The sequence below is a fragment of the Zonotrichia albicollis genome, chromosome 2 (genome assembly GCF_047830755.1).
Source record: "Zonotrichia albicollis isolate bZonAlb1 chromosome 2, bZonAlb1.hap1, whole genome shotgun sequence".
Classification (NCBI taxonomy): domain Eukaryota; kingdom Metazoa; phylum Chordata; class Aves; order Passeriformes; family Passerellidae; genus Zonotrichia; species Zonotrichia albicollis.
This window is the reverse complement of record NC_133820.1, coordinates 31,062,475-31,086,618: the sequence shown is the minus strand read 5'-3', so window position 1 is coordinate 31,086,618 and position 24,144 is coordinate 31,062,475. Positions and strand designations below refer to the sequence as shown.

The following is a 24,144-nucleotide window of genomic DNA, read 5'->3' as shown; positions in this document are numbered from 1 at the left end:
TTTCATTTTCCCTGACATTGTACATTGCAATGTTGTATAACTAACAGCTTTTTAGTAACCTGGACTCCAGATGTACTTAAATTATTGTGAAATGCTTAAATTAATATTTTTCAATGTGGTAATCATTCAAGTCAGAAAAAAATACAGACACAATGAGTATTTCCCATGCAAAAATATAATACAGCAAACATAATTTCCAAGTTTAGAAAGAAAGAAACAGTTTATGTATTAAATATAAATATATTTTACAGTCAAATTGTTTTGCCACAAAGGTTAAATAATTCCCCTGCAGTTCACAATTTCAAGCATCCCACAGTATCTCTAGTTTCCTTTACCCTTATTGTGCTCCTAAAGTCTTCTCCTTTCTCCCATCAAACATTTGCAGCCTGACTTTCCTGGGCAACCACATCTCACAGAGCATGTGATAATGTAGAGATGTAATTCCCAATTTCTCTCCTCCAGGGTTCAATTCCAAGCTTCATTACGGTTTGACAAATAAATTAGAGTGCTTTGCCACTGCACACAATAATCTTCACTTCTAAGGCAAGCCCTAGCAATTCAATTGCTTATCCTGAAATATATGTATCACACTTTGAGTGCATCAACACTCAAAGCCTTGGAACAGCTAACCCAGTTCCACCTCACACCATGCTCACTGATCTACAGATCTCTGTTCAGTCATCCCAGTCCTTCCAAAATCTTTCATGCCTTTCCCCAGTAGGGCTTCTCTGCCAGAAAAGGCTGGGTTATAAAATAACCAAAATAGTAAAAAAAAATTTTTTTAATCATCTTTGGACCTGAGGGGAGGTCCCATTACACTTTCCACATGCTGATTTTTCTGTGTCCTCAACAGTTCAGCAGCTGCTTCTGCTGCACCAACACCCCCAGCACTCAAACACAAAAAGGGATTTGGAAGCTAATCCCTTCCCTCGCTCTTCTGGCCCTTTCTCACTGGCTCCAAGGAACATGCCATGCAAACTCCCCTCTGCTTTTCTGTTTTCAGCCTCCTCTAGCCTTAGACTTTATTTCAAGAGGGGTCAGCAAGCAAGCCCTTCTGTATGCCCCCTGCTATGTACCTTCTACAGAAATCCTCACATTCTCCTTGGGAACATCCTAACAAATTGCTCCCTTCCAGCTTTGATTTGGCCCAGATGTTGACAACCATATTTTTTCTTTCCCATTGGCTTCCACTCCACCTCCATCTGTCTGAGTCAGATCCAGCACAAGAGGCCAGTCACCCTCTTGCAGAGCAATATGGTAATTAAATGCCTTCATCTCAGCTAAGGGAGTGTGTTTCAAAAAACTGTAAGGAAGCCAGAAATAAATAATTCCCTGCAGTAATCTTATTCTTTTCACCCATAATGCAAGTTAATTCATCTTAAGCCTGCTATCTTCAGCACAAAGTTCTATAGTTAAATCTCATGCTGAAAGCTAAGTCCAAGACTTGGTCCAAAAGAAGGGGCTCCAAGAGCTCAAACCACTTAGGAAAGGTGTCCTACCACCTGAGACCTGAGACCATGGCCACCACAACTGCAGTATGGCCATGAAGATAAGCTCATTGCTGCTCCCAGTGTTTCTATTCCCAGGGCTCAACAGCTCTTCAACCTGCCAGGTGATGAGGGCTGTCTCTGTTCCCCACCACATCATCAGGACTCAGCAGCTTTGGCAGAAAAGTTTGTGTTTGTGGAGCACAGGCAGTAAGGATCGTGCCCTGTTATCTCCACCCACTCCTCTTGCACCTCACTGTCCCTGCAGGGCTGCAGCCTTCAGCAGCCTGCCAGGATAAGGGAAGGATTTCCCTGGTAGAAAGCAAAATGCTGTCTAGTTTCCAGCCAGTTGGTCAGACAGACTCCCTAACAACCAGGCCTTCAAACACCTGAGAGCTTTGCTTGAAAAGGATTCCCAGAAAGGAAGCCCAGACAAATACAGCAGTGCAGCCTAGCTCCTTCTCTGAAAGTCCCCCCCCGGCCAGCTATCACACGTAAGTTACCAAAGAACATTAAGTTACCGAAGAACAGCAGATATTCTCTTTTAATTTTGGCACTTATGCCAGACCCCATATTCTACATCTGATCAGCTGGATGCTCTTGGTTGAAAGAGCTAAAGTGAATGCATTTGGACTTCAACAATGCACTGATAGAGCCTCCAGATGTGTTTCTAAAAAAACAAGCAGGTAAGCTATCACAAGCAAAAAACAACCAATCATAGTAGAGGCAAATATAATTTAGCAAGTTATACCTACCATCACAAAACAAGGACAAACAAAGCATGAACATTTGAAACAACAAAAGCTGAAAATGCTAGTAAAATGAAAAACTGCAAAAGGAAACATATGAACAAGGCTTAAATCCCCTTTACTGCTAAAAAACAGTATTCAGTTCTGTGGAAGACCTCAGCATTACAGTCCTTCTCTGGGAAGGAAGAAGAAAGAAAGAAGGCTCTAATTACAATAACAAAAAGTAACAATACAGAAGATCTAGATTAAGATTTTCAAAAACTATGCAAAAAATCTGGGAAATCAAGGTTCGTCTTCAAAAGTGAGTCAAAAGCTTCAGAAAATGTCATTGCAGAGATGATGGTGAGAACTATTCAGGGAGCACCAAGCACTGGGGCAGCCAGGACAGACCATGCACTGCTGGGTCCAGCCCCAGCCTTCCATCTGCCTGAAGCACACTGAGGGCCAGGTTGTGGGGCAAGCAGAGCCACAGCGTGCTGAACCACACCATGACCTGAGCACCTTGGGCTCAGCACTCCCAGCAGTAAACCAGGACATCCCACCATGAGCAGGGCAGGGCAGGGACACCCCAGCAGAAGTCAAAGCTCTCCTCTGCCCAGCGGTGGTGGCACTTCAGTGGCAATCCTGCTTTCCAGCCTTGCTGATGTTCACTTAGCTACTCATTTACCATACTGTGTTGTCTTCTGCCCTTCCTTGTCTCCTTCTATTTGAACCACACAGCTGGAATCACCTTTTCTTCCTCTTATGTTCTGGTCCATGAAGGAAAAAAGTACTTACCAAGACTGCAAACACTTATGAGTCCAAGCTTTGTTTTACTGTGGGCAAGATCCTTCAGTCAGCCCATTTTCATACTCAATGCTGGAGGCTGCACCTGCTTGACAAAACCTCTGCCAGCTAAATGAAGACTTTCCAAAGTAATTTCTCAAAAGCAAGGAAAAGACACACAGGTCTGATACTGATCAACATGCTTCAGAAGCTCAAAAAAGCCCACTGCTGCATTGTAAACAGCAGCAAATTATGACCTGTGCTCCTTTTAAATAGCAGAATGGAAGCATTTATTTCAGCAAGCCAATTTGGTACCAGCTTTTTCCAGGCTGTGTGGCCCCATCTGCCTATTCCAGTTCAGTTTAGCTTTGACTGATCCCAGTTATGTAACTGTACCCTTAAGCTCATAAATTGCAAGGTCAGTATCAGGTTAAACTCTTGCTGTGTAAGACAATATAGGCAAATCCTGAACAGTCCCATTGCCACACCTATTTTTCTGTGTATTTGATGCAATTCCCAGCTCAAAGCTCGACAGGAGATTTCTTTTCCTTCTTGCATACCTCTTCAATTTTTTTCCTTCTTCCATTTCTCTCACAGGTTATTTTTACTTTTATAAAGCAAGATGACAAAAATGAAATTTAGAAAAGCTAAATTGACAGCAATGCTTCTGTACCATCATTTTATTATAGGCATTGAACTGATGTGTTTTAGGCAGCATATCATATGGCCTGTCATGAGCACACTGAGCTACCATGAAATGGTAGGAAAAATTAACAGTGTTCTATCAAATGTTCAATATTTTTAAATGTAAACAACCCACAAAAACAGACAAGCTCAATGTCAGAACAAGTCTGTCCTAACAACACAATGTCCTAAAGATGCAAGCCCTTCTTGGCCTTGGGCTCCCTGGTGCTGGAAGAAGCAGGCTGGCTTGGTTAAATGAGGTGGCAGGGAACCAACCTGGCAAGTAGTTACTGAAAGTTCCCTGCCAAATCCCTGCTGAAGTTCCACTAGGGCACTGTGGGATCTCAGGATCTGAGTCCTGAGATGCCGAGCCACCGAGACCACCCTTGGGGGGCCCAGGAGTCCTGGAATGTTGCCAGAAGTGTCTGGTGGCAGGACTTTGACCCTACACGGGAGACGACACCTGTATGAAGATAAGAGGACTCCACCGGGGTGAATGGCGAAAAGATTAGTTAATTAGAAGGTGAGACACAGGGTTTAGGATTTATGTACAGGGGGGTTTAGAGAAGTAAGATGGAGGAATTGGGGTGTGTCCTGTCCTTCTTCTTCTTCTTCTTCTCCTCCATCTTCTTTGGTGATGGTGGCACTTTTGGATTGGTTATTACTGAAAGTGCACCGAGTAATAAGAATAAATGGTATTGGGGAAAAATGATAAATATTGTACACGTAATAATGGGTATAAAGATAGGTGGCTTTACGGAGAGCGGCACAGTGTGCCCATGGCTGACTGCTGAGCAGATCTCTGTCGGGCTGAAAGAACATCTTTTAGATAAACAATTAATAAACATAAAAACCGAAAGAAGAACTGAAGCCTCTTCTCGTCCTTCGATACGCGGGCTGTCCCAAGGCCACTCCGGGCCTTTCCAGGCCCTTCAAACAGCCGAAAACCCGACAGGGCACTGTCTGTCTGCCTCTGCAAAACACTTGAATTTCAGAAAGGTTTGGTTGGGGTTTGTTTTGAATTTTACTGACACCTTTAAAGAGCTACCCTGGCTTACTTTGCATTTGTGAGACACCAGGAGTAGAAGTAAGAGCAAGGATATGCCTCACAGAGTAGAAACACACCAACAGCTTTGGAGAATGATTGAATGAAAGAAATTACTCTTCCTACAAGCCTGCTTCCAATGCTGGTGCTGGAGAGCATCATAATTTCTGCAACTCAGCAACTCCTGTCCCATCAAAGGTATGTTGCAGCACAAGGAAGAACAGCAGTTTTCCTTCTACTGTGGAAAGAAATGATACTTGGAGTCACAGAAAATATTAGGTCAGAAGGGACTTCTGAAGGTCATCTGGTCCAATTTTCTACTCAAAGCTGGGTCTCATCTTCAAAATTTGATTGAATCCTTTGGGCCTTGACCTGTCAAGGGCTGAAAATTTCCAAGAACAGAGACTCCACAGCCTCTCTGGGGAGCTGATCTCAAAAGTTAACCACTCCTGCTGTGAATGCTTTTTTTACTTAGACCTACTCAAAATTGCTCATTTTACAACTTTGTGACTGTCATTGTGCAACTGACAATATCCAGCTGCACCTTCTCCTTAGTCCCCATGTAGGGAGTAAAAGTGGATTTTCATTCCCCCTTGATTCTTCTCCAGGCTGAAACAAACCTCATCCTTTCCTCATGCACTAAGCACCCTCATCCTTTAAGTGTCCTGATGTCCCTCCAGTCCATTTGCTCCAATTTGCCAACATCACCCTTGAACAAAGAGCCCAGATGGGGCCCCACAAGGGTGAAGTCCCTTCCCTTGACCTGCCTGTTACCTTTCTGCTCATGCAGTATGCAGATATCCTGCTCTCCACATTACACACCTTCCACAGCTCACTAAATGATAATAATGGTTAGCTTCTTTTTCTCTGGCCCACATGAGGTGGTGTAATTTATCTGCATTTGGGCTAAAAGACAGGCGGGAGGCTCTGTGACACAATTTACTCCAAGAAAAGTAAGTTTATCTGTTACATTCACTCTGCCTCTGTTCAGGAGAGGTTTATGGAACAGAAAGGTTCCATCTGAGCCTTGGCAGGGTGAGGAAATCCTATGTGCTCATACCTCAAGAAGAGAAAAGCGCTGAGAAGCCTTTTGGACAGTGTGCCAGAGACTTAAAGTATGTCAATTTGCCAATGTAAATCTTACCAACTATTATGCTAAAAAGTTTCTTTAAAACCCTCCATGTATGTTGGCTGTCAATTACATTGGATTCCTTTAGTGAATACAGAATTAAGGCCCTTTATCTCTGAAATATGTAAAACTTCTAATTGCATCTATTTCAGTAATTGGCTGCCTCTCCTGGTTTGCTGTGGTTTGGTACCACTCCCTGGCAGAGCCCACTCTGTGTAGCATTTCTGAGTCCACTGCCCCCTTCTAAAGTCCTACAAGACCTGTTCCTGTGGTGTGCTGGAACAAAAGCTGTCACTGGATGCAGACACAAACACATGCCTGAGAAACAGTAGTGAAGCAATGAGCAAGAGGCACGCCATATTTTGTCAGTAGGAAAGTTATGAAACAGCCACAAGAAAACTCAACCATATTTTTTTAATTTATGATAGAGTAGATAGGGTCTTATTTTGGAGTATGAAAATGTAGTTTATCCCAATCTCTCTTTCCCCACCACCCCTTTCAAATAGTAGTCTGCACTGTCATCAAATTAAATTAACAGTTAAACAGAGCTGATTTCCAGTCAGGACATTATGAGGATTTAACCTTCCTATACACACCTACGCTTACAAAAGGAATTGTGGTGATGAGATTAAGAGCAATATATTACCCAGAATCCTTTTAAGATTGAAGACAGGGGAAAGAGAAAAGGGATTGATTATGGTTTAAGAAGGATAAATTTGAAATATGAACTATCGAAATAGCAATATTTGAGAAGTGACAGCAGATGTGTCAATTCACATTCTTTAGCTTCAAATTCTCCCATTTCACATAATTGTTAGCTGGCCCCAGAGCCTCATAGCACTGTATAAAGAAACAATTGCACATCTTCTAAAAACAGAAGATGGTGAGATCTCTTAAACAGCTTGCCCAAAAACTCTATTGTGCCAAAATTTTTATGGGTTTATTCAATAAATTAAAAGGAATACCTCCTATGGGAAGCAAAAGACATAACAGAACTGAAAACATTTCCTGTAGGAGGAGTATTTTTAAATTTTTACAGAGAGAGGCAAATGAAAACTGAACACAGCACAGCCAACTGTTTCTCACCATATTATTCTCAGTAGGGTGCTACTCAACTGAAATTATCCTTCAGAGAAAAAATGAAAAAGTTAGTGCTCAGAAACAATCTTGCCATATTACAACAGTGGCAGAAAACAAAGGGATAAAGTAAATAAAACCTGAAAATAGAAATGGAAATTTTGTATTAGTCTTCCTCTTGCAAAATCAGTTATATGTGCTCAGCAGAGGTACATGTAGTTCCACCACTGAAAATCAAGTCCAGGCTAATTCCAAGGCAATGCAAAAGAAATCCTAATTGCACTAAAAAACCTAAACCTAAATCCTTCCTTTGTTAGCAAGGTCTGCAACACACTTTGTACTTTGCTGAAAACCAGTTTGTCCAATTATGAGAAAAGTACTTATCATTTGACTTGGCCAATCCAAATAGCAGGCAACAGCTACAGTAAAGCAGCTTTTTTTTTTTTTTCTTTTTCAGTATGAATTTCAGGTATGTATGAACAAGACTCAGTATCTTCCTTTTTAATTTTTGGCAGGGAGGATAAAGGAAGCTATTGATAACAAGGTGTATTAGAAATGGACAAAAGACAAGCCCAACATAAAAAGGTCCAAGTGTGTGGAAGAGAACTCAGAACCTAAGGGGAGAGAAAGAGAAAAGCAAGTTCCTGGCAGCCACAAGGAGAGTTTGTGCACTGGACTGACTGCTCATGTGAATTCTCACTAAGTGCAGCGCTCAAAAATCTCTTTCTGACTCCACACACTCAGAGTCCTCACGGGTAAATAGTGTAAGTCAGAAGGTCTTTTCTTTGAGAGGATACAGATGAGATGAAGTAGGAAGATCCAGAAAAGACAGTTCCGGTTTCATAACTGGGGATGCTGATGCAGGCTGTTCCCATGGACAGGACTGTGAGGATGATGACCCAGGGATGACAGCTTTAGGGTGTGAAACTGATGCTTGGTTTTATGAGCCAGAGACCTACTACAGTACCTAACCTACTTAGGTCCAAAAACACAAACATGTGGTACGCAACATCTGGTTCCAGTACAACAATGTGGCAAGCATCAGGCACTGGAAGCGCAGCGGGCACGATTTCTGGTGTTGGGGGCCTCCAATTGGCAAACCAATCAAAGAGCATTGTGCAAATTAAGGGGCCCGACGGGCAATTGGCCTCTATACGCCCGTTCGTTTTAGATTATACAGAGCCCCTCTGGGGAAGGGACCTTTTAGCCCAATGGGGGGCCAAAATCGATCTCCCGACAGCTCCCCAGGTTTTTCGGGTGGTGGCCACTGAGGAGTACCGGACCTGGAAACTGAATTGGCTTTCAGATAAACCAGTACAGGTCAAGCAGTGGTCACTTAACAAGCAAAAACTAAAGGCACTCAACGAGCTCGTTCAGGAGCAGTTGTTGAAAGGCCACCTGGAAGAGACCATGTCACCCTGGAACTCCCCAGTGTTTGTCATCAAAAAGCCTAACAAAGATAAGTGGCGGCTCCTGACTGATCTTCGCCAAATTAATAGATTAATAATTGACAGGGGTTCCCTTCAGCCAGGGATGCCCTCCCCAGCAATGCTCCCCCGAGATTGGGAATTAGCTGTGATTGATATAAAAGATTGCTTTTTCCAAATTCCCCTTCACCCAGAGGACGCCCCGCGATTTGCATTCACAGTTCCGTCCATCAACTGTGAGTCCCCAGCCAAGCGCTATCATTGGCGGGTGCTCCCGCAGGGCCTCAAGGTCAGCCCTGTGATCTGCCAGTGGTATGTCGCTTCGCTGCTATCACCCATTCGTACAGCCCTCGGGGATGCCGTCATTGTCCACCATTATATGGACGACATCCTTGTGTGTGCGCCCGACCACAGTCTGCTTGCCCATGCGCTTGACCTGACAACCAATGCGTTGGCTGCTGCAGGGTTCGAGCTCCAGCAGGACAAAATTCAGCGGGTGCCACCTTGGAGATACCTGGGCCTCGAAATTACAAAGCGGACAATTATGCCACAAAAATTGGCAATTCGGACAAAGGTCCAGACCCTAGCAGATGCCCATCAACTGTGTGGATCCTTAAATTGGGTGAGACCCTGGTTGGGCATTTCAACCGAAGATTTAGCCCCTCTTTTCGATTTGTTGAAAGGGGGAGAGGAGCTTAGTTCTCCTAGGACTCTTACCCCAGAGGCACAGGTAGCTCTGGAGAAAATACAAAAGGATATTTCAGCCAGGCAGGCCCACCGATACCATCCGGGCCTGCCTTTCAAATTTATTATACTGGGAAAATTGCCACACCTTCATGGCATAATACATCAATAGGATGTTAGTCTGAAAGACCAAGAATTAGGAGACAAGCTCTTAATTATAGAGTGAGTCTTTCTAAGCCACCATAAGTCCAAAAGAATGACACGGCCACAGGAGTTGATAGCAGAACTGATTCTCAAAGCAAGATCGAGGATCAGAGAGCTTGCAAGCTGTGATTTCTCATGCATACAGATCCCAATTAAATTGGAATCGGGCTGATTTAAACTAAAAATCTTTGAAGAACTGCTGCAAACTAATGAATACCTTCAGTTTGCACTCGACAGCTACACTGGGCGCATCACAGTAAATCGGCCGTCCCACAAATTATTCAATTCGGGGTTTAAATTCTCGTTGAAAAAAGTTCAGAGCAAGAAGCCACTGGATGCTGTGACAGTTTTTACTGACGCGTCTGGAGCATCCCACAGGTCAGTGATGACTTAGAAGGATCCTCAGACTCAGCAGTGGGAGTCCGATGTTGCTGTTGTAGAAGGCTCTCCACAAGTTGCTGAGTTGGATGCAGTCGTCAGAGCATTTCAGAAATTCCCTAGACCTTTCAATCTGGTCACAGATTCTGAGTATGTCGCAGGTGTAGTGTCTCGAGCTGAGTCAGCTGTTCTTCAAGAGATCACTAATAAGAGATTATTTGAATTGCTGAATAGGCTCGTCGAGTTAGTCTCTAACCGCGAGCATCCATTCTATGTCATGCATGTGAGATCACACACAAATCTACCTGGGTTCATTGCGGAGGGAAACCGTCGCGCCGATTCTTTAGCGGCGGCTGCTGTTTCGCAAGCCCCCCTCCCAGATGTGTTCAGTCAGGCTAAAATCAGCCACCAACTGTTCCATCAAAATGCCCCTGGCCTGGTTCGTCAGTTCAATCTGACGCAAGAGCAGGCCAAGGCGATAGTGGCCACATGTCCCCAATGCCAGCAAGATCAAATGCCTACCATAGCCTCAGGGGCTAATCCCCGAGGTTTAGCAAGCTGCGAGTTGTGGCAGATAGATGTAACGCACATTCCATTTTTTGGCCGATTGTGTTACGTCCACGTCTCAGTGGATACTTTCTCCGGGGCGATCTATGCTTCTGCCCACACAGGTGAAAGAGCAGCAGATGTTCAGAGGCATCTGCTCCAGGCATTCGCTGTCTTGGGCATCCCTAAGACCTTAAAAACAGACAACGGCCCTGCGTATGTTTCCAAAGAGCTGCAAAGCTTTCTGCAGCAATGGGGAATAGTGCATAAAACCGGCATCCCCTATTCCCCGACAGGCCAAGCCATGGTGGAAAGAGCTCACCAGAGCCTTAAGAAGGTCCTATCCCGGCAACTACCAACGATGAAGGCAGAGACCCCCCAAGTCCGGCTATCAAGGGCATTGTATACACTCAATTTCCTGAATTGCTCTTTTGACAGCCAAAACCCTCCGATAGTCCGACATTTCAGCAGTCACCAGCAGCTGCAGCCTAAAACCAGGCCACCGGTTCTTGTAAAAGATCCGGAGACCTGGCAGACGGAGAGCCCCTTTGACCTAGTAACTTGGGGGAGGGGATATGCCTGCGTGTCCACTCCCTCGGGTCCCAAGTGAGTACCATCAAAGTGGGTCAAGCCCTTCGTCCCGAAGCAGGGGATCAAGAAGGAAGCAGTACCACAGGTCCGGCAAGCATGTTGGCGTCGACGGAAGAAACTATCCCATCAATCCTCCTCATTCTCTCCAGATCTCACCCCAGTTACTGAAGAACCCTCTCCCCCAGCTTCTCCTCCACCCCTTGATCTTTTATACCACCTTTCCTCCTTTTTCCCCCCAGCTCCAACCATTACCCCTCGTGAGTTTTACTTAAATTAGTTGTTTAGAGAGGAACCATATCTGTGAATCCTGCATACTTTTACGGCTCTCCTTTCATTTCAGTTTTATCTCCCCGAATGGTCTTCGAATTGACTACGCTGGCTCTCAATCCTTGTTTGTTGTTGACCGTACTGATGACCTGCAGATTCCTTCTGCCACCTGCGGAGCCGTGGGTCATCCCCCAGCCAAAAATCAACGTCTGGCGTGCCTTGGCCCAATCATTAAGACAGGACAGTATATGCCTCGACACCGGCGCAGCAGAAGACCCGATGTCGTCTTGCCTTGTGGAGATCCCTTTCTCCCCAGGCGAGTTCCCCCCTGCCTTCCAGTCTGCCCTTTCCCCCGTTTTAGCCCAGAGCCTAACTTTCCTCCCCAGTTTTGAACCCAGTAATGCCTGGAGAAGTAGAGTAGCTAAGCTCAGTCCTGCGCCCTCCGAGCCCACAGAACTGCATCTACTCGGTTCCACCAACTCCTCAATTTGTTTTCAGTTTGAATATAGTTATGCCCCCATATATGAGGGCAGTGAAGTGGTCCGGCAGACAAAGAAACAATATCAAGCGAGCCAGTGGTGCCGCGCTGTTCTAAAAATCATGGGCCCCACCTCTACCAAGCGGACCCCTTACGCCCTTCCCAGAGGAGTGTTCTTGATTTGTGGCGATCGAGCGTGAACAGGCATCCCCTCTGGTCTGATCAGAGAGCCATGCACATTTGGCCGGCTGACGCTGTTTACCCCCAACATCACCCAAATTATCAATTAGAAAAGGAATAACATCACATCCGAATTGGCCAGATCTAAAAGAGATCTTAAAGATCTCACTGAAGATTGTGATGATAAAGTTACCCATTGGTCTCATTCTAAATCCGTCGCCTTTACCATTTTATTGCCATGGTTATCGGTGGCGAAATCTCTGAGTGAATTGGGCCGCCTAGAGTGTTGAGTGGTTAAACAAGCCAATTATACTTCAGCCGCATTATACGACCTCCTTAAAGACGAGGAAATTACAAGGAAGGCAACTCTCCAAAACAGAGCGGCAATAAATTTTCTACTGCTGCTCCACCACCATCGCTGTGAGGAGTTTGAGAGCCTCTGCTGTCTGAACCTGTCCTCTCGGGCCGAGGACGCCAGACACTCCATCAAAAAACTCCAAGACCTCGTCCATCAGGTCAGGCAAGAGACATCAGACTAGCTGGGGGACATATTCAAGAGTTGGAGCCTTAGCGGGTGGGCCAGTTCAGTGTTAGAATCTGTTTGTAAAGTAGTTTTGAGCTTGATTGTATTTTGCATTTTGATCGTACTGATCCGTAGTTTGATCAAAAGACTAATAGCTAAAGCCACCTCAACGACTGTCAATCATGCCGCACTTCCTCTGGAGGAACATTTTGAGCTGGAAGACCTCTCCTCAGAAGCCAGAAGAAATTCAGATGAAGAGAGATCCACAGAGCTGCCTCAAGAACGTGAGTGGGCTAGCGAACTCCAGCTCGAAGAAAGCGAAGATTAGCAGGACAAACCGCAGACACCTTCCTTTTGAGTTGCATAGAAAATTTTAATTTTATTTGATAAGAAACGGGGAGATGCTGTGGTGTGTTCTTAAGTTCGTTAGTTTGCTCCCCCCATTTTCTGTATTACTTCCTGCTGCTACCCTGCCAGTTATGTTGCTATGGAAATGAAACTGCTCCTCCCTTGGTTTCTCTTATAAAGTGAAAGTTGTTTCCTCCTTGGGGTCAGTCAATCACTCTTTCTCTCCTCCCAGGTTTCGAGAATTTTCCTTTCTCTGGGAGGTATGGTTGGCTGTAGCCCCGGAGCCCCTCCTATGATTTATAACAGTTGGTTACTTTAGTGTATCAGTTATGTTTCGTACCTCCAAATATGTATTTCTATTGGATAGCCGGGTTTCCCTGCCTTCTTCCCCCCTTTTCCCTTAAAACCCTCTCCTGCCCCTTGTTCGGGGCCATTTGCTGGGTGCTTTCCCCTCTTTGTTGGTTCTTCTGTAATAAACCGACAGTTTACCCCCAGCAAGTGGTTGCCTCCTGATTCGTCTCTCACCGCGCTGCTCCGAGCTATCCCCCCAGCTCAGCCCGAGGCCAAAGCCGCCGAGGGGGGCTGTTTTCTGATGCGCAGGGGCCCTGGCCTTCGCCCCTCACCAGATAGCCGGATTCCGGGGCCGTTCACGCCCCCGCGCAGAAGCTCATCAAATCCTTCAAAAACACTCTCAACTCTCCCGGGGATTTAATAATTCTTAGCTGACAACCGGAGTGGAAAAAACATGTAACTTGAAATAGCCAGTCTGTACACATCTAGGAAAAACTAAAACTCAAACAGAAAGCCTCCACATACATTTCCATTGACATGTATTATTGTTACAGGATAAGAAAAGATTTTAAAAAATAAGAATTATTTTGAACAAGCACAGCTTAAAAATTTGTATACAATAATTGATACAAAAGCTTTAAAGTGAGGTGAAGAAAGTAAATTCCTGAATGGTAACTAAAGGTGTTGCTTCCTTCCTGATACTCTGGCTTGATGAGCAGTCACTGGCCAAAAGGAAAGCACACATTTGAGTACTCTGTTGAAGTCTGAAAGCTCAATACCTTCCAAACCTGGCCAATGAGCTGCAAACTCAAATGAAGTCTGAACCTTGCTCTGAACCTCCTTATTGCTCTCCTTACAGTTTCTACAAGGTGAATGGAATATTTGGCCTCTTCTCCCACAATCCAGACACCTGGTCCAGCTAGCAACCAGTGGAACCCAGGATGCACAAAAGTTGCATTTTAAAATGTTAGCTTAATTCCAGTGGTGCTTATGCTCTCAGATACTGTGCCACATAGCCAGAGAATCAAATATGAGCAGCGTTATATCATGTTTAAGGAGACTAAGACAGGACTGCCATTATGATTTTGATTTTTAGTACGTTTTTTAATTAAGATTTTAACTCTACAACTCTGACACTAATACAAGTTAGTGTCAGAACTTACTACTATGCCATCATGACTGTTCAGCCCTACTTGCTCAGAACCCGCTGCTGGTTTCAATTATGAAATTTACATCTGGAAGGAAAAAACAAATCCCCCAAATAGGCTTAATACCTATACAGCCTTAATACTTGTACAGCCAGAACACTGCAGAAGAGACTTCTGAAATGTTCTTCACCTGCAAGCTGTCACAACTGCAGTTCTTTTCATGCAATAGAGTCTGCAAAACTAAATGTGCTTCAACTCCACCATCAAGTCAAGACATCAGTCTGGGTTGTTAATATTTTAGAGGTTACTCAAAATTACTTTTCAGTCTCATTTCTATTATTTTCACAAGTTCCTTTCACTTAAGCACATTGTACACTTAAGCAATGTACACTTGAAAAATTCTGTCTGTCCTAGCCATCAACCCCCATATTCTCATCCAATGTCTTCAGACGTAATTTAGTCAAGAATGGGAAGAGACCACTTGCCAAAATCAGAAATACTGAATATATTTAGTTCCTTTTAGTTGCATTCCTGTCATGAGAGACCCACAACATTCCTGCCCACCAAATTTTGTAATTATAGAACACTTACAGCATTGAATGGAACGGACTCAGGCTGAGACTAACTAATCTGTATGTCCAGTGGTTTGGAATGTCTTAGGAAAGAAAATAAAGTAGAACAGTGCTTTATATATATATATTCTCTCCAGAGCAGAGCAGTTCAGTGGTAAATACCAGCACATAGAGTTTTTAGTTTATAAAAAAAAAAATCTTCCAAAGTACAGTTCTCACACATCTCATTAAGAAGACCCCTCAACAGAAAAAATGCAAGTTATAGATTTAAACATGCTAGACCCCCATTTTGCTTCCAGGACAGTTAATCAGAGCTCTGCAAGGGAATATGTTCCAACATGTCTTCTATGCATACAGCAAGATCTCTGGGTTAGGTATCAAGGTGCTTAAGGGTAACACACTGCTCTCACCATTGATGTCCACCTAAACCACCACTGACACAGCTTGAGGCAGCTTCCTCTTGCCCTGGCACTGGTTGCCTCAGAGAAGAGAGGACTCCTACTTGCTACAAGGAAAGAGAGAATCTCCACTGCCTTCCCAATGGATTTAAACTCCCAAAGTATCAAGCCAGTGAATTTACCAAAGCTGACCCGCCAAGGCACCTGTCAGCTGAAACCTGCGCTGTGAACGTTCACTACTTCTGACGGCCATGCTATAAAACAATTCAGCTAAACCAATGTTGTTCTGCTAGTGCAGATTAGTTTCTCCAGCATCCTTGCAGCTCATCACAGCTTGGCCAGCCAGCAGTGCAGGAGACACTTGGACAAATCCTGGCTTCTCCCCCAAAACCTGGTGAGGAACCAGGGCAACCTTCCCTCCCATGCCATGGTGTCGTGGTTTGACCAGGAAGGAGTGGGAATTCTGGGAAGCTGTGGTCAAACCAATGAAGGTTTTGGGTTTGAGACTGGCGTCTGGTGTGGCCAGTGGGGTTTGGACACACCTCCGAGAATACACAGGGGTTAAAAGCAAGGCACTGCCCTTGGCACTTCCTCTTTTGGACACCGCGGCGAGGAGTTCAGATCTCTCTCCCCCGCCCAGCCTGTTGCTGCTGGGCGGGGGAGGGGCCGGCCATGCGGTAGGCCTGGGGCCTGGACAGAGATGGGGTTGAGGGGGCTTCGGGGGGCTTCGAGGATGGAAGGGTGGAAGATCCCAGAGAGTCAGCCCTCGGGCAGCCAGCCCCCCCAGGAGAGCAGCCAGCTAGGAGGAGAAGGAGGAAGACTGCCCGGCCGGAGCGGCAGCGTGTGGGCAGCGTGCGTGGGAGTCGCTCCGGGACCGACAGCAGAGACTGAAAACTTTTAACCCTTTCTTGCATGATTGGGGCCTTGCAAAAATGCTAATCCTCCTCGAAGCTGAATAAGAAGGGAGATAAGAGATGAGATGTGGAGATGATTGGATGGGGAGAGATGATTTGGAGTGGCCTTTTGGCTGGACTTTTCTCGTGGCTATGGACTCAGTTGTTCCTGTGACACAGACTGCATTTAGGGGGAGGCAGTGCCTCAAAACCAGGAAGGTTCTTCGTGAGGACCCCCCGGCCCCAGGGGGTTGGAAAAATATGGGGGGGACAGATGTCCCAAAGCAGAGACTGTGCCTTTTTGGAGTGAGACAAGGCATCCTTGAAAGACAACCCTAAAAGCAGCTCTGGCCATGCCGTCAGTGGTGAGAGCACTGGGCATGGAAGGAACATGTCACAAGCGGCAAAAGGACTTTTTTTTCCCGGGCGGTGCCGAAGTGACAAAGAAGCATCCGAGGTTTCAGTGTGTTTCCAGGAGAAGCCTATGGAACGAGAAGGACTCCTTTCCTCTTCATGAACTGATGTTTGAGTATACTAAAGTGTCGTACCGGGTGTTTTGGGAGAATGTATTGGATTGAGAAAGTCAGGGAGTGGGGAGGAGGAAAGTGGCTTTTTTGTAAGGTTTTCAATTTTTTTTTCTTTCTTTTCCTTATAGTCTTTCTCTATTTTCCTGTAGTTTAAGTAATAAAGTGGTCTTTATGTTTAAGTTAGAGCCTGTTTTGCTTATTCCTGGTCACATCTCACAGCAGACACCAGGGTGAGGCATTTTCATGGGGGGGCACTGGCTCTGTGCCAGGCTCAAACCATGACACATGGAAAACTCCTACTGTAGTGCTCAACGGCGAGCAAGTGGATCACAGGGTAGGTCAGGAGGAGGAGGAGGAGGAGGAGGTGTGGAAGGCTGAGCCGTCCACCCACAACCCAATTTCATTGAGAAGCAAATTGCAAGCTAAGGATGTTGCCCCCTGCCTCCCAGGGGCCAGGCATGCAGGTGGGAAGGCTGCAAATGTTTTGCTACCGTTACTTTAAAATCAGCTCTCCCCCCAAAAAAGCATACTACTTGGAGATGGTAATGTTTAACCAGTCAGTAAAACACAGATTATGACAGCAAAATAATCAGACCATATAAATTTAAGTGTGTAGATTTGGTTTCTCACACCAAATAGATTGCTTGGATACATTCCCATGATTTGCCATATTTTTAATCCACTTGTTGCGGCTTTCCATTACCATTTTTAAGACAGAAAAATAAGCACAAGAATCAACACAACTTGAGACTTCACAAAGATCTATTAATCTTGAGCTATTCTGGACCCAGTAAATGTATTTCAGCCAGTCAGTCAGTGTAAACACTTGCATCCTTAACTTGTGCAGGTCTACTCAGGTATGTTAGCATAAATGTATGACAAATTTTGGCAGAATCAAGGCATTAAAGTATTTCTAGGTATTTTTACCATCTTATCCATGATATTTAGCTTAGAGACTTACCTGAGCATATGGAACACGTAATGAAAAGATAATAGACTTAATTTTGCAAGTGAAAGTGCATTTTCTTTAAGGAAAACAACATAAAAGAACAGCTGAGATCAGATGGGAATTAAAGATGAATGCTTTTTTTCCCTTATTAAAAATCCCCCTTGGCTTTGTCCTCCTGAAACCACTGGAAATGTAGTTGCTGATTTACACAGACCCAGGAACAGGTTTTTTATTTAAGCAGCTTATATACATAAGCAGAAAACAGAAAGGTGAAAGAATGCTTGTCAGAGAAGTGAAGTTCTGCCAAAAAATAATCTTTATAGTTGTAAAAAGGTTCTTGTGAAGAAAACAACATGTCAATAACGAACTGCCAGGTCACTGGACAGTGAGAGACACATCTGTCAGATGATGCTTCACATTCAAAAATCTGTGGACCTAAGAAACACATTTAGGTGTGACCTGAAATTGGAAATCCCCTGTGCATTCAGGCATTCCATTAAAAATTATTTATGAATGGTGGCATGAACTTAGCAGCAACCTTTCTCTCCCTAGGCCAGTAGACAGGCTTGTCATAAAAAATGCAGAAGTCAAAGAACTACAATGAAAAAAAGATAAAATAAGCAATCCATTTTATTCTCCTGGCATCATAACAAAGCCAATATGGGCACTGTGGCCTCATATACAGAAATCTCAGATCAGTGGGGCATGCCTCCTGTAAAAGCTGACTGGAGCTGGGCCAGGTGCCCCTGCAGTACCACCATCCAAGGGCAGGGTTCATCCAGTGCAGGCTGCAAACCCCACCTTCAACGTGCCCCTGTGGATGCCACCACCCTGATCCAGCTTGGGACAGGTGCAGGAGGTCTGGCCCAGAAGTTATCATTTTGAAGGGGTTATGAAGGGAAGTTCCATGGCATTTTTACTTCACTTTACTCCTTTAAAGATTAAGGTAGTGGGGGAGAAAATAATTCCCACACTTATCTCCTAGTCCATAACCCTGTTGCTTCCACAGTGGGTATAGAGCAATATTTCCTAAAAAGGGAAATTATAATGAAGGTGTTGGAATGAAGGTAAAGAAAACTGATTTTGCATTTATTTTATTCCCAACTTGCAGGATGGGGATAAAATACTAAACTACAACTAAAACTTTCAATGTTTATTTTCATTAGGCAGTCATATATTCAGATGTCTTTTACAGCTGAGTAAAATCATTATTGTGATGTATTTTATTTCCTAAGCTGAACTACAGATTTTCTACTGAGAATACAATAATTTGAATAATGGGACCTTTTAAAGCTATAATATTATAAACAGTTACTTCCTTTTCACCCAATAAAATGTGGGTTTTTCCACCTCCTCAAGCACACTTGCTTTGCCACAGCCAGGATGAAGTTGTAGAGACAAAAAATCCTTCACTTACAAAAAAATGCTCCTCTTCAAATAAACACTAAATATGAAGCAAACAACTAAGTCCTTTTTTAATAATGCTATTTTATAATGAGACCAGACTGAATGACAATTAGGATGCATTCCTAAAAAATAAGATAAATATTATGTATGAGCAGTTTCTTCTAAAACATAGATTAATATAATTTGCAGATGTCTTTGCTGAACACCTAAGTTCATATCTGTATAATGTCTTGAAATAGCAACTCTGAAACCAGCAAGTATCAGGTTAAACGAGAACTGACATAAAATTCACAATGACAACACTGGCCCACTGCAGGAGGCCAGCACACTCTGCTCCTGACATCACAGCCTTACCACCGTAGCTGCTGGGACAATGACATCCCTCCCAAAAAAAAGGTGTTAACCATTTAAAAATGCTCAACACGAAATTAAGGAAGAACCAGTACTTTGCAATATGCAGCCTGAAGATGTGCTGTGGTGTGTGTTTTGACACATAGCAGATCTGAAAAAAATGCCCCAAGTGTCCACCACCATAGATTCAGTGAAAAAAGGAAGACCTGCTTAGATTTACAAATCAGAAGCCATGCTGTGAGTCTTGGACCCAGTAAGGAAACTCTGCACAGAAACCTTACGTACATTACATTTTTTGATAGACCTTATAATATCATTAGTGGATAAGCAGCAAAGTTACCCTTAAGTAGTGTGATCACTTTTTATCTCACTGTCCACTGGAGGTTTTTATCCTTGATTAGTGTGATCACCTATTTTCTCACTGTTCACTGATGCCACAAATCCCACAAAGTTCTTGGACACCATGAATTTTTTACTACCTTAAAATTCAAGCATCAGGATGAAATATTGCTTAGAGTAACTTCTGATTACAAGACTTCATAATAATCCATTTTTAAAAACTGCTAAGATTCTTCACCACCTCTTTCAACCTTAGCCAGCATCATGCCTGAAGTTGCCATCCACATGTTGACACTCCATTCCAGTTGGCAGACACTAAGAACTTTTATACTCCAAGCAGACAGGGAGATATGGGAGCTCAGGGTAAGATGCAGCCTTTGCCTATGAGAACTGCATTTTGTGATCTTGTGCTATCATGATGCCCAGTTTGGCTTTGATCTGATGTTGCTGTGTAAGGTAACCATTTTACAAGAACTTACACATCCCATGGCAACAATGGGTCTGTTTTATTGGTTCATCTAATTATTACCAACTGTTTATAATAAGTTCATCTGAAATGGAAATGAAAATGCTGTTTTCTGATCCCAGTTCTCCAGAAAGCATTACTAAACAGTTAAGCAGGAAACCTCATCACCATGAACAGGATGGAGAATTTCTCAAAACAAAAAAATTTCTTCTGCTGCTACAAAGGGCTCAGCATAACCAACTTGATGAGCAATTGCTACCAGGAAACAATGCCACATTTTTTGAAAACATTCATCCACATGGGTATGGTATCTGCAGCCCAACATCAATGACATCCAAGTTAAATGAATAAATATTTGCATTGCAAAGTTGCATTTGTCTTGGAATACAATTGCTCTTCATGTGGTACTGACAGATGTGCGTTTTCAAATAAATCACCACTCACTGGGTGTGTGCACATTAAAAATAATTTGCCTATCTTGTTAGAAGCCATCACGTGCTTCAGTTTAAGAGGTGTGAAACTGGGAGGGGAAGGTTTTACAGGCCTGGGACACATACACAAGGAACCCGTCGAGGGAACCTCAAATATCCGACCCTCCAGCGCCACAGATGCCAGCTCCCGACACCAAGACCCGCGGCGGCCTCGACGGCCCCGCTGCGGCCTCGACGGTCCCGCTGCACCGCGCACCCACCGCGGTGGGGCAGCCCCGCCGGGCCGGGCGGCGGCGAAACACGGGAACGGGGGCGAGGGCGGCGCGGCGTGTGCCCGTCCCCTGGGGGCGGGCGTGCCTACCTCGGATTTCCACACGACGTAGGCGGCGGGGCGAGGCTCGGGCGGCGAGGGTTGCCCCTTCCTTTGCTGCAGCCAGCGCCGGGGCGAGGAGAAGATGCTGTTGGCGGGGCTAGCGGTGCCGCTCAGCGCCAGGGCCGAGGGGGTGCGCGCCAGGAAGGGCAGCTCGCAGCCGGGACTGCGCTTCCCGCGGAGGCTCTCCTCGTCAAAGAGAGCGCTGCCCGGCGGCGAGCGCTCCAGTGGGGTGCAGGGGGTGGAGAAGGAGGCGCCGTGGGGCGGCGGGGCGCCCCGAAGAGCGCGGCGCTGCCCCAGGGGGCTGCCGGCGGCCCGCGCCCGCGGCGCCCGCCCCGCGCCCTCGCCGTCCTCCCGGCCGCCGCCGATGATGGCGGGGTCGAGGCTGCGCGTCTGGCGGAGCCTCCGCTTGGAGAGGCTCTTGGCGGCGGCGGGGGCGGCGGCGGCCGGGGAGGAGCAGGAGAAGACGCTGCTCAGCAGGCTCTGCGCCGACATCGCGGCGGGTGCCGCCCCGGGCACGGCGGGGCGGCCGGGGGTCCTGCCTGGGCTCTCGCTGCCTCTGTCTCCAGCCCCCGCCAGGGCGGCGCGGAGCGGCCCTCGGGGCGTCCCCTCGGCCGGGCTCAGCCCCCGGCAGCGCGGCCCGACGGCGGCACCGCGGGGCTCATGGCGGCGTCCGGGGCTGCCGCCGGCGCGGTCACTTTGCTGGGAGGGAGAGGGAGGGAAAAAAAAAAAAAAAGTTACGAGAGAAAAGGGGAGGGAAAACTGCAGCAGCGGAGCTTTTATCTGGGCTCGCCGCAGGCTGCCAGAGTCACTCCCCCCTCGGCCGCGATGCGCAGGGAGTCGCGGGCCGCCCCACACACACACACATGCACAGCCGGTCGGGTCCGGCGGTGGCGGGGCCCGTCCGCCTCCCCTCACGGGGCGGGAAGAGCCGCTGCCGGTGTCGCCCGCACCTCGCTGTGCCGCGGGACGGCCCCGTCCGGGGCGCGGGGCAGGCAGCCCCGCTGGGCTGCGCGGGCCCCGGGCGCTGCCGCCCTGGGACGGTGTCGTTGCGTTTGGGGACGGATCGAGCAGCGGCGAGCAGCTGTTCTCCGGAACGATCGCTCCCGATGTGCAGCCGAGCCTGGATCTGACCTTCTGAGCCCTGCGCCGCGTCCCACTCCGGCTCCGCTGCTGCTTATGGAACCTCCGTCCGCCCCGGCCCGGCTGTGTCGGGCAGAGATGATGTCTCCAGAAAAAATTTCCAGCAACAAATACTCACATTGTGCAGCACACGGGACAGGGTCTTCAACGGAGCTCGATTTGTACCTGTGTTCTGGCCCACGTCTCTCCTCTATCCTCTGAAATACCTCCTTTAAGGGCGCATGGACGTGAGCCCCACAGGCAGCATGGGCCACCGAGACCTGTAACTCGTCTGCTGCGTACCTCACTGCCACAGAAAAGGACAGGAGTGCGACCGGTGAAGCTAAGCCTCCTCAGCTCAAGTAACTGAACATGTTTGTCTTCCATTGAGACTTTCTCTGTGCCCACTGCAAGCATAAGGAAGGAAACATGTACCAGAGAGACAGAGCAAACTTACGGAAAGCAAAATTGTAAAGAAATGCAGAAACAGAATGCACAGAGAGGGACAATATCAGGCAGCTCCATGAAGGCAGCCAGCCCCTTCTCACCTGGAGTGAAGGAAGCAGCCCCTCAGCTGCAGAATCTGGCTCCTTCTGCTGCTCCTAGCTGGGAATATCACCAGTTCTCCTCCCCTCACTGAGGGAGTTCAGCTGTGATGTTTGTCAGGTTTTTCCTGGATCTCCAACACCATCATTTACTCTGTGTTTAAACTTTATTAAGTAACCTTTAGCTTCATGGGTCGGTTTGGTTCTGTTGCTATTGTGTCAGTGAATGCTACAGCTGCTAAATTTTTCAAGTTGGAAAGCAAAACACACAGCACCAAACCCTGTTTTTCTTCCTGACCTTTTATTTGTGGAGTAAGTGGAAGATGCCCTGTGCAATTGGCAAACCTCCCCAGTCTCAGATGAGCTCACAGTTAGACTGCTGATTCCATTGGGCCTAAGCATCCTTCTTTTGACTTGAAAACCCACCAGCTCCAAAAGCCCCAGTCTCCCCAAAACTGTTGCAAGCAGCTCTTAGAACATTTGTTTAGAAAAAGATTGGTTATTTTGGAAAAGAAAAAAAAAAGTGCCTCAGAAAATAACACAAGGGTTATTTTCTCCTCCTGCTGCATTTTCTCCTCAAACCCTAGTGCAGGGTTGTGTTGTTCTCTCTGGGGTCCTGGAGCCAATGCAGGTAAATGCTCTATGGCAGCACTTTCTGGTTTCATCAATAGAGTAGGCAGATCTCTCCTCTGTGGCTTTGTTTAAAGTTCATGAACAGCTACAGCACACAAGTACATCCTCTTTCAAAGGGAGGTGTTCTGCTTTTAGGTAATGTTTCCAAATGAGATTTTTTTTCCCTTGGTCTGCAAAGTAGCTTTTCCCTCTTATTTTCACAAAATGTCCTATTGCCTAATTCCAAGTTCCTCCACAGCTAAGGTTGCAGCTGTTTCTGTTTAGAGCTTCATTTCATTTTGCCTCCTCATTAATGCCTTCAATAAGGTCTCATGCTTGAGACTAAAAAGAAGGTCTGAAGCATAAGACAATCTGCATTTGTTTTTGCAGTTCTGAGCCTCTTCTAGCAATTTAGTTGAGACACATCTGCAATACAAATATACATACGTGTGGCTCCAAGTATTTGTTCTTTTTGTCCTGTACAAACATCATGGGAACATAAAGGGACAGGAAGACATGAGGAAAAAGGCAGAGAGGGAAATTCGGAGCTGTAAGGAACTCATCACATGAGGAGCAGAGAGGACAAGCACATTTGCCTCCAGAATTCACCAGAAGCAGTTCCCTGAAGCAGTGAGGTGCCCTGCCCACTTTGAAGGGCTGACACTCCTGGGCACAGCCGGTTGCCAGCAGGCAAACCCCCAAGTTTCCTATTCAGATCCTTACACACTGCTCACACAGCCTGTGAAAGGAGACTGAAACGATCAGATAAGTGCATAGTTAGGAGCATACGTCACAAGCAGCAGCTCTAAATGAAGTGGAGGCAAAGCATTCTTATTTCCACCTGCTCAGCCCAAGTATTACTTATTGCCCAGCTGGTTTTCTTCATGAAAGCCTCCATCAAAAATTATAGTTTTCATGAGACAGAGAGGATCACAGCTGCAATTCAAAGAGTAAATGCAGCATGTGCATAGAGATGATCCATGTAGACAACTTCACTGCTGCTCATAGCTGCTGTCTGCATCTTGGAGGGGTAATAGCAATAAAAGTACTTACTGATTATTTTTGAAGTTTCTGTTCATTATCAGTATGAACTGGATTATTGTGAGACCTGGCATCACCATCCTGAAATAGGCTTGAGCTCTTAGTGGGCATGGTACAGGC

At 46.0% G+C, this 24,144-nt stretch overlaps 1 protein-coding gene across 1 annotated transcript in view; it reads right to left on the bottom strand.

Annotated features, from left to right (window-relative positions):
- ARHGAP6 (Rho GTPase activating protein 6) overlaps positions 1 to 21,396 on the bottom strand; it is a 322,422-nt gene extending 301,026 nt beyond the window's left edge. Inside the window, exon 1 of the mRNA XM_074534704.1 lies at positions 20,696 to 21,396. Coding sequence (XP_074390805.1) covers positions 20,696 to 21,199 — 504 coding nt within the window. The 5' untranslated portion in view covers positions 21,200 to 21,396. The remainder of the gene's footprint in view (positions 1 to 20,695) is intronic.
- Between the last annotated feature and the right edge of the window lie 2,748 nt (positions 21,397 to 24,144).